This window comes from Pygoscelis adeliae, unplaced genomic scaffold, assembly GCF_000699105.1.
Source record: "Pygoscelis adeliae isolate BGI_AS28 unplaced genomic scaffold, ASM69910v1 Scaffold160, whole genome shotgun sequence".
In the NCBI taxonomy this organism is placed as follows: Eukaryota; Metazoa; Chordata; class Aves; order Sphenisciformes; family Spheniscidae; genus Pygoscelis; species Pygoscelis adeliae.
This window is the reverse complement of record NW_008824035.1, coordinates 10,293,068-10,303,743: the sequence shown is the minus strand read 5'-3', so window position 1 is coordinate 10,303,743 and position 10,676 is coordinate 10,293,068. Positions and strand designations below refer to the sequence as shown.

General features: G+C 35.1%; 2 protein-coding genes across 2 annotated transcripts in view; one reads left to right on the top strand and one right to left on the bottom strand.

Annotated features, from left to right (window-relative positions):
• The window catches only part of PDK1 (pyruvate dehydrogenase kinase, isozyme 1), a 9,120-nt gene extending 3,817 nt beyond the window's left edge, over nucleotides 1–5,303 (top strand). The window contains exons 6-10 of the mRNA XM_009332728.1: nucleotides 1,517–1,593; nucleotides 2,266–2,364; nucleotides 3,325–3,435; nucleotides 4,616–4,729; nucleotides 4,858–5,303. Of these exons, the coding sequence (XP_009331003.1) occupies nucleotides 1,517–1,593; nucleotides 2,266–2,364; nucleotides 3,325–3,435; nucleotides 4,616–4,729; nucleotides 4,858–4,998 (542 nt within the window). The 3' untranslated portion in view covers nucleotides 4,999–5,303. The remainder of the gene's footprint in view (nucleotides 1–1,516; nucleotides 1,594–2,265; nucleotides 2,365–3,324; nucleotides 3,436–4,615; nucleotides 4,730–4,857) is intronic.
• Nucleotides 5,304–8,189: 2,886 nt separating this feature from the next.
• The window catches only part of LOC103924224 (neurabin-1-like), a 44,364-nt gene continuing 41,877 nt past the window's right edge, over nucleotides 8,190–10,676 (bottom strand). The window contains exon 18 of the mRNA XM_009332716.1: nucleotides 8,190–9,741. Coding sequence (XP_009330991.1) covers nucleotides 9,574–9,741 — 168 coding nt within the window. The 3' untranslated portion in view covers nucleotides 8,190–9,573. The remainder of the gene's footprint in view (nucleotides 9,742–10,676) is intronic.

The window sequence follows — 10,676 nt, the reverse complement described above, 5'->3', positions numbered from 1 at the left end:
TAAAGAGCCTTTCTGACACTACTCACTAGAGTACTTTTCAAGATACTAAACGCCAAGTTCGAACAGACCTACAAAAACAAGCAATCAAAATTGCTTCTACAAGTAATTGCAAAAGCCAAAGTGCAACCACAGTAACTTGGCCTATGAAGCTAAAGGCAAAGAAAGCGTGGCCTTGACTACACATTCCAGATCTTTTCTTCCTACTGTACAAAACCTGTCATTCTGTATCTAGGTTAAACGGTTTACCTCTCTCCATCTTTGGAGCATGATATAAAAAACATTTGCAGGAAACTATCATCAGTCACGCTAGCTAATTTTCTGTACTGAGGGGTCATTTAATGGTGTATATGCTCCAGAAGCCAGAACAAATGGTTCAGTTTTTATAAAAGGAGTGACATTTTGCTCAATGAATTGTGAAGGTGAGTTAAACCTGATCCAGGCCAAATGCACATTCCTTGCCCACAGCTGAGAGTGGAGACCATTATTTAAACCTTAGGCATGGGATCTGGGGATGGAGGCATGGAGGGAAGTGGTTAACTTGAGGACAGGAACCTGACATATTTCAAAGTGTGATTTCCCATCCCCCTTTTATTTTTGCTGGGTACATAATTTGTTCTAGATCTTTTGACATCACTAGTCTTCAATATTTACGTTCATAAAGCACTGGTCACTAACAGTCTGGTGAGAAATTACCAATTATTTGTTGAACTGAAAGAACCTTAAGAGCCAGCAGAATTTTCTGAGCAACGTTTCCTTAATTTTTTATGTAATGAACATGTTCCCATGACATATTTTCTAGAATTTATTCTTTAAGAAAAGTTTGAAAACTATAGCAGTTTTATAGACAGAATTGTCTGTATAATTTTTGTTAAGGTTTCTTGTTAGAAATCGGCTAATTTCTAAATGAATCCAAGAGTAGACTGTGCTGTAGTGACTATTTGGTGCATTATAGGACTATAAGAGAATTCAGGTTGGGAGGGACCTCAGGAGATTTCTAGCCTGACTTCCTGCTCAAAGCAGGGACAGCTGAGGTCAGACCAGGTTGCTCAGGGCTTTATCTAGTTTGGTCTTAAAATCCTCCAAGGATGACAACTACGTAACATCTCTGGGCAACCTGTTTCAATGCTTAACTGTCCTGGTGAAAAAGCTTTTCTCTATATCCAGTCTGAACCTCTGTTATTTCATCTTACACTCACTGTTTCGTGTTCTCCCACCACCTGAAGAGCCTGACTGTATCCTGATGATAACCTCCTCATAGGTATTAGAAAGCAACTATTATATGCCCTAATCAGTGGTGCCACAGTGGGTTTTAAGATTAATTTCTAAAGCAGCTAGCATATTTGAAAATCTTGCCTATGACTTCTGATGAACATACAACTTTTCAAAAGATTTCTGTTCAAATTTTCCTTCTCCTGTAAATTCTCTCAACAATACAAATATACACTTTGAATTACTGTGGGAATGAATAAAAGATACCTAGTTTGCTATTTAATTATTTAGACTCTCTTTTCTCCAGCTAAATCACCAGGACAGCCCATGCAAGTGGTGTATGTGCCATCACATCTCTATCACATGGTTTTCGAACTTTTCAAGGTCTGTGCACTTACCATTACACAATTCTTTTACACATCTTTGTTTAGTGAGTTTGTATTTATTTGACTTCTTGAACCAATTCTAGATAGCAGTGTGTTTTTGCAAGTGCAAACCTCTCACTATTTGGCTGCAGGAGGATACCTAAATTGTACTATTTAGACAAACAGTAACTGCATAGAAATTGGACAGCTTTGGAAGATGTATCATCTCCTTTGCCTTAGCCACTGAACATATCTGACACCTTCTGAGTAGACACCTTCGTCAAAAAATCTTAACATGTGTAAAGACATTAATTAATAAAGCAAGTGAGAATAAGATATACAATTTTTTGGACATCTTCAAATCTGGTATAATGTGTAACAGGTCCCATAGAGCTTTCCTTAAGCAGTTCAGTCCTAGACTTTTCTTGATCTTTGTGTCATATTGCATGTACTATGCATTATAAAGAATTCTACAAATAAAACTACATTAAAATATTCAGAAGTTTGTTCTAAAAAAATATATAAATACTGATACTGAATAAACCAGAAATATTAAAAAAAACTATTCTAAAACCATATACATTTGCCCTGATTCTGAAATATGTGATAAAAATAACTTTCCTAAATTGATGTTTTAAGATAATAGACAAAGTGTTAAGAACAGGATTTAAGTTGTACTTGAAAATTGCAGAATGCAATGAGAGCCACCATGGAACATAATGCTGATCGATGCATTTATCCTGCAATTCATGTACACGTCACATTGGGAAATGAGGATTTAACTGTGAAGGTACCCACTTTTTGATTATTTTGAAGGTTATTTTGGTTAGGTTTTTTTTTCCCCTGTCATAGGTAGCATATTACTAACTTTAGTTGGTGATCTGGTTCCTACAATAGATTGTATGTGATGATGTAGTATGTAGGTAACAAGGCCATTATGCAATTTCATATACTGCATCAGTAGGAAATTCATGAAGAGGTTGCGCAGTCACACTGAAGGCTCTGCAATAGAATTCTATGCTTTTGTCATGCTCATGTCTTGCCTAGCTTATAAGCAACCATGACTAAAAATGAAGTAGCATCTTTATACAATTGCAACATCAGCATTTTGTATGTGACAATGACAGAGCTATACAGGTGTGAAACAACTGAAAAAGGGAAATAAACATTGTACATTCCATGCAAATCAAACCTCACTGAAGTACAGTTTGCAGAGTAATTTACTCTTTTTCTGTATAACAGCCATGTTGGATTTCAAGGACCAACTGCAAGCACTGGCTTTTTCATAGGTCTAACTAAACCGTAGTGAAACAACTCTTCTGACTTACTCCTTCAGTAATAGGTTTTAATAGATTGTATTTAACTGGCAGTATTCCTGAGTAATAAGGATAAAAATACATAGAACCTGGCATTTGCTAAAAGGTATAGATACTGACTTCAGACAAAATTGAGTTATGAACAAGATAAAAGCAATGCACAATTTAAGTAGAATTTTCTTGCTTCCAAGAGATTATGAACGCTTCTCATTATTTTATTTAAATGGTTTTGATAAGGGATGAAAGGGAAGGATTCACCTCTCTCTGGTCATTGTTGTAGCTGAGAGATGAGAATTTAAGAAAACCCATAGTTTAATAGGGACAACTTTATATTATGTTTTACCTGAACTTTCTCTGGATCATTGTTTAAGAGAAGCTGTCTTTTATAAAAATGTATTCAGGGACATAATGCTACATGTTCCTTCTTGTTCCAGATGAGTGATCGTGGTGGAGGTGTTCCTTTGAGGAAAATTGACAGACTGTTCAACTACATGTATTCAACAGCACCACGTCCACGTGTTGAGACATCACGAGCTACACCTTTGGTATGCAAATCTGTTATACCTTGTCATCTTGGATATGTTTAATTGTCACAAAAGAAACCATTTAGCCAAAGCTATGAAGTACTGATTTTATAGATACAATGAGTATCACCATTTGAATGTTATACCTTAATTCAAATATTTTTCTGAAAATAGCTGGAAAATTGCATAAAATCCTAAAATACTAAAAATTATTTAAACTTGTTCAAGATTCTGTTTTTCTCTACCAAATATAAAGATCAGCTACCTCAAGCAGAACACTTAGCTATGCTGCATGTACTGCAGTAAGGACAGGACTCTGAATTCTTGTTGTGGCCACTGAATGAAAGGAAAAATAATCGTAGCAGTGATTTCGGATCAAGTCCATAGTTTCATTTGTACTGTGTAGTCAGTTGTACCATCTCCCAGCAAGGATGAAGGTACGCAGATGTGACAGGGCATATGAAGAATCTACTTTGGTCTCGTGTGAACTTAACAGATGCACAAGAAATAAAGCCTTAGCTCTCAGTAAGAAGCTCTGAACAGCTTTCCTGAATTTATTCTCTCACATTGCATCATTCAAAATGTGTTTTTTAAATGTATATAGTGTTCTGCGTCTAGATGACACTGCAACTCATTAAACACTAGATTCTTACAGAGAAGTGTTGTGTATGTTCATTGGGAGATTGCCACTAAAATTTAGTAGATAAAAAACAATTATACTTAACACTTCAGGGCCGTGTCCTGCTACTGCAGACAGGGCTTGATAGAATTTCAGTATAAGCTACAAATTCATAGACGTTGCTTCTTGGACCTTTTTTATATATGCTGCTGATGAAATGTATCTGGCTTAAGTACTCTTAAGTGTTCCTAAGACTAGCGGCTCCATGAGGCATAAGGCAAACTCAGTACAGCTTTCTCTAATGGTGTCATCTCTTCTTGAAAAAGCTACCATAATACAAGAAGTGTTATCTAGCAGCCCTGTCTGACAGAGGAATAAAACAATTTTCTCATAATCACAATCATCCATGCATTCTTCCGTTTCCGGGGTGTGTAATAGTTCTGGGGGGCACAATAGTTAACATTTGAACTCCTCCTCGTACTATCAAACATCATGCTTAGTTTATCTGTTTACCTATTAAGTTAAAACAGAACACGATTGATGCAATTAATGAAAATAAATACACTTTTTCTCCTGGATCAGGCTGGATTTGGTTATGGCTTACCCATATCACGTCTGTATGCACAGTACTTCCAAGGAGACCTGAAACTGTATTCCTTAGAAGGCTATGGTACAGATGCAGTTATTTACATAAAGGTATGATGTAACACTTTACCATTTTAAATTTATCAGCAACTCTAATCTAACTGCTAATGGAACTCCTTGTTCTGTTACTATAACTTTGATTAAAAAGAATCGTTAGCTACAGTCTTCTCTACTTACAGGCCTTATCAACAGAATCAATTGAAAGACTCCCTGTATATAACAAAGCAGCCTGGAAGCATTATAAAGCAAACCATGAAGCAGATGATTGGTGCGTGCCAAGCAGCGAGCCAAAGGACATGACCACGTTTCGCAGTACATAGCTTTTTCCTCAACAGTTCATAAGAAGTAGGTATGTCTGTAAAGGGAATTTAAAAGACCTGATTTACACCAAGATGCTGAGCCACATTTGATATGTGAAAGTAATTTTAAGTGGAGTAACAGAAGGTTTAATGTAATTACTCTCTTCTGGAATTAAAAAAAAAAAAACAACCACCCAAAACCAAGAAAAACCCCAAACCTGTTCATACTTTTAAATTTTAAGTGAGAAGGTCACACTTCATTTGTTCCACTTTCTATTTATGACTACTTTCAGTAGCTAAGTCAAGGGAGCAGTCATTTCAGGTTTTATAGGGACCAATGCAATTTGTATCACATCCGGTGAGAAATGTATTAATTAATATAATTACAAAATTGTTTTAGTAGAAGAACTATTAAAAAAGGTCAACAGAGCATTTTTCCATTATACAGTATTACAGATTAATGAAAAACTCATGTAAGAAATATTGAGGAACTCATTGCTATACCTTTGCACCTGTATGGCACTTTCTATTCTTTTATCTTAAGCATGCTGAAGGCTAATTTTGCAAAGTTAGATATGTTGCCTACATCAAGGTTTTTTGCAGCTGTGGAAATCACACTTAGGTCTGTAGGGATTAAAAAAAAAAATAAAAATCAGTTCTAGCTGCTACCACTGGTATAATGTATCTATCTCAGGTATGTGGTATCAGTCATATTTCTTTGGTTGTAATGTGAATATTTAATACATGTGAAAAACTTATCTTGCCATGATCATTGTGAATTAGCAAATAGTGTTGGCTTGTGTACGGTAAAGAGATGCTGTCTTGCATTTGCTTGTATTTCTGTAGGTAATACCAAAATGCAGTATCAATGTTCCAGCCCTAGTAAGATCTCAGACTGGGGTATGTCAGGTTACAGCTGTAAATGGAAACTATTTTAATAAACCTATTTTTTAAATTTGCCCTTAATAGGGCATCTCGATTACTTTGACAATAGAAACTACCTTCTCAGGAGTATTTAAGAAAAAGTGGAATTAACAGTTTTTGAAAATACCGTTGTATTTATGATGTGCTTCTGGCCTCATTTATGTAGTAACTGAAAGTCACACTATAACATAAATAAGGTAAGCAGAATGTGTTTATCAGTCAAAGGCAAACTGTCAAAACATACTGGCGAAGATAGAGAGGGGAATGAGTATTCCATTTCAGGTACAAAGTCCTTCTTTTAATAAAATATTCAAATTCTTTTAATGCCTATTGTGCCAGCTTTGTTCAAGTCATACACATCTATGTTGCACCTCAATCCCTGTCATTCCTGAACATTTTAGGGGTTGATGCAGTTAAAAACGCCGAGAACTAATCCTTTTCTCAGTTAATTCATTGCATGTAATTCTGTGATTTTTGTTCTGCAGCAGACATGCATAATCCCTCTCAGAAAGAATAAGCCTAAGTTTTGCTAGTTTACTAGCTCTGCACAGAGCAGAAGGTGAGATACCACAAGTGAAGGGAATAGCTGGTATGTTAGAAATTGAAGTCATGCTATTCTAACTGTAGCTGAGCCAGATTAAAGATTATCACCTGCTACCTCCCTAGCCTAGTTCTGCAAAACAATAAAGTGGTTTTGTATCCTGGTCAAGCTAATGTAGGTCACTTTAATGGAGTGATTTACAGAATGGGCTATATATATAAACATTAAACTGACACTGAGGGAGGACTATTCGAGCTTAATTGCCACCAGAACAGTAGAGTTACCTGCTCCACTCAAGCTTGTGGGCACTTTCAGAGGTCCCTATTTTTCTTCTTTACAAGGATGTGAGGTGGTGACTGGCATACCTTTCAATCTGCATGGCTACAAGTGAGGAGAATCTATAGCTGTTCTCTTCTTCAACCCTGCAAGAGGATGTATGTGAGAAATTTCACATACTGTAAAATGGGGCTTGTACAAAAGTTAGAGGGAATGCTTGCAACTATTGCTTTTGCTAAACTAAAGCTGAAAGTTACAGCAAGGGATTTTAAAAAACTCAGCTCTGAAGCTGAACATTCTAGCTTTTACACTAAGTTTTAAATGCTTAACTAACTTAATTGAACTGATTTTAGTAATATCTGAGAACTACAAGAGATGTTTCTGAAGAAAAGCTAACACACTGTTTCCTAGAAAGTCTGTTAAAGTATTTCATATGGTATTATTGAAATAAAAACCTCTTTCATGCTCTCAGCTAGCTACCGATTGAATTCTGATTATTAGAACAACTTGCCATGTAATTACATTTGTATCTATCTCCTCACCCACCACCCCGAATGATTGTGGTGAAAACACAAATGTAGTAATATTTTTGGTTTGCAATGTTTAACCCTACTTACAAGTTTGATCTTTGATTACTTTTGATTTAAATAGAAGTTCAGAAGATAATTTTTTGTGTTTAATATTTTCATTACTGTACTGAAGTCATTGCTAGCACACTGGTTAAGTTGGAAGTGAATCACTGTAGAAAATTAGTATACTAGCTCAGCTATCAAAATGCTGAGGTTAATAGTTTTGTAAGCGAATGAGCTCAGTCTTGCACTGTAAAATTAATCTTGGTTTGTGTTAACTTAATTTTTTGAAAGAATCACTACATTTATTCATTAAAACTATTTTAAAAATTAAACTTTCAGTTGGGTGATTTTGTGGCTTGGTACTAAGCTAGTTCTGTGGAGCCAGCCTTCTCGTTTAGCATCTGACAGATGTTAAATGCTGTGGTCTGTGATAATCAATGTTCTTATGCTCAGGTGCCAGGTGAGTTTATCATCCCTGCGATGGCCCCCATTTAACTACAACAGCTCTGCACACAGGCAAACCTTTGAAACCATTATTTCCACTAGTCTCCTTCCTGGGAAACAAACTCTTCACAGGGTGCAACATTCAGTTCAGTAGGCTTAAAGCAAAAAGGTAATACATGGTTGTATCAATATTCTCTGTTCTAGGTGAAAGCACTTAACTGAGCAATAAACTTCCTTGACTGAATTAATCAAAGGGTGGTTTTATGTGTGTGATCCTAAGCATTCGATCATTCCATACTTCTAATTCCCTTCTCTTTTTATCAGTAGGGCAGCATTCCTCTCTGGCTGAAGGTCTGTAAGTTTGAAGTACAAACTCAAAGCTACTGGAAACAAAGTAAATAAGTTAAACCTTGACCAAATAATTTTTTCTTAATGCACAAAAGTGAAAATTCAACCTCTTTTTAAAAGTAATTATTACCAAGATTTTCAAACTTTATTTTGGAAATGCATAGTGTGCAGAAGCATTTCCACACAGTCCTTTTGCTGAAATTCGTAAGACATTTATACAAAAAAAATAACAACTGTGAAACACCAACAGTGAAGTCTGTTCATTTAATTAAAATGAAAACCAGTCCACAGATTTAAAGGAGAACTTGGTCCACATAAACGAATTATGTAAGTTTTGTTCTAGTCCATTCTATGGTGGAACTGATATTTAAACTAGTCTATGTTTCTGGAATAATCTAATCAAAGGAAGTGCTGTTGTAGTATCTCTAGAAAATAGTATGTAAATATACAAAACACCAATTCATGTTCTAAACTATTCTGAGAATCAAATCCTCCTTTAAAGAGAAAAAATCTGTAGTCTACAATTGAACATTTAAATACAATGCAGAAACCCAGTGCTTCAGTGATAATTTTTCCTACAATTCTTCCCTCAGTATTTTAAGTTTGAAAAACAGTATAGTTTAAAATTCGCAAATATATAAATTTGGTCCGCAAAAATATTGTAGCAGGTAGAAAAGAGAAATACATGTATTGCAAATTGATCTTATTCATAGCATAAATCTATAAAACTATGTATTATTTAGGAAAAATAGTTTAAAAAAGATCTTATTTATAGGTTTAAACCTTGTCCCAACACCATATGGGTAGTGTACAGAAAACATTATGCTTAGTATATGTAGTTTGTGGAAACTACTTAATATTTCTTGTTATTTTCTCAGTAAATTGCAACACATAGAATTCAAAAACAATGTGCTACTACAGTGAACTCTGAATGAAAATCCCAGAAATACAAGAATTTAAACAAAATAATCCATAAATGTGAAATACATGCTTTCTTTTTAAATTAATTTGACATTACCGTTTTCTTAAACTTAATTTTTACTATACATCTTTAGTGGCAACAGATAAACAGACTGTCACAGACTGAACTTGTTGGCAGGATTTTTCTATTGTCCCTCTAACAGATTCAACTCTATCAAATGCTAGTTGACTAATATTGGAATGATTTTTAATACAGTATTCTACTTTTCACAAACATCAATTTCAATGAAAAGGGCATATGAGGTCTTAGAAGCACAAATATTACTTAAGGCAGAAAGTTAAATTATTGTCTATTAGTACAGGCAGAGTCAACTAGGAATAAAAATACTGAAAACATTATTTCATTTTATTGGGTTGCAATAGGGAGGGACCATAATTAAAAAGTAAAAAAACCACCTACCATGTTAAACTGTTGCACTTTTCCTCCTCCCTCAATTGTACAATTATATACAAATCTGCTGAGCTTCCTCAAGATGAAGCACGTCTGTGCTAAAATAAAACAGGGTCATTTTAGCAGCTTGACTCAAGAGTGGCTACCACTCTGCCAGTCTTGCGAACTTCTCTCTCCTTCTTTTGAACCTTTTCCTTCTGCTTTTCCAGTTTTTCTTGTGTTTTTCTAATATCCTTAATTTTTTTCTTTATTGTTGATCGGTCATTTTGACTGGAAACTCCCAAAGCCTTGGGGGGGGGGGGGGGGGGATGAGGAGAGAAGAAAAATACCTCATCATTAAATTTTTCCAACAGCACTGTCAACAGTGCTTGTGCATGAACAGTTTAAGAAAGTGTTATTCACTTTGCTGCAAGATAGTCTGTTTATTTGAAAAATAAGGACCTAAGTCCTCAAGAGCATTGTAAATGATCATCTGGGTACCAAGGTAAATAAGGAAACAAGGGCCTACTGTTGTTCGGTTGTGAAATAACAGCTTCTCGTTGCATTTTACAAAGACAGACACCTGAGAATTTCCAGCAAATAGCATAATAAGTAGTAGTCTCAAAGTATTTTTCTAGCTCTTTTTATACAAGAGGAATTTATACTCAGTAACTAATCTTTAATTTTTAATATTAAGGATTTTAAAGTGTATTAAAAAGTGTATTCAGTAAGTAAACAAGTACACTTTGATTTTTGATCAGCAGGTGGCAGTACCCGATTCCAAGTTACAGACAGCACTCACTCACACTCTATAGAACTCTGAATGGCATTAGATGTAAATTAAGCTTTAAGCATCAACATCCTAAGTTCCCCAAATAGAGACAGTCAATTGACAGACCAGTAACAGGTATTTCTTCTGTGTCCAAGGAAATGTTTATTTAACAAAATACAGGACATTTAGTGTTGCACATCTATTCTAAAATTCAGGTATTGACTGAAGGTGACTAAAGTTAGACACTTTTTTCTCCCTAAACCACTCAAATCCTACTATTGATCATTAACAATAATTTGCCTTATGCCAGAATAGCCCAATGAACCTCATTTTAGTTGCACATCTTGCCTGTCCAAAATGTAGTCTTATAATCTAATGAGAAAGAAAAACTGAGCGTTTACTAGCACTATAAGGGATACGTACCATGCAGCTTCCAGAGGTAAAATGGCAAGAAAAGGCTCAAAAGATTTA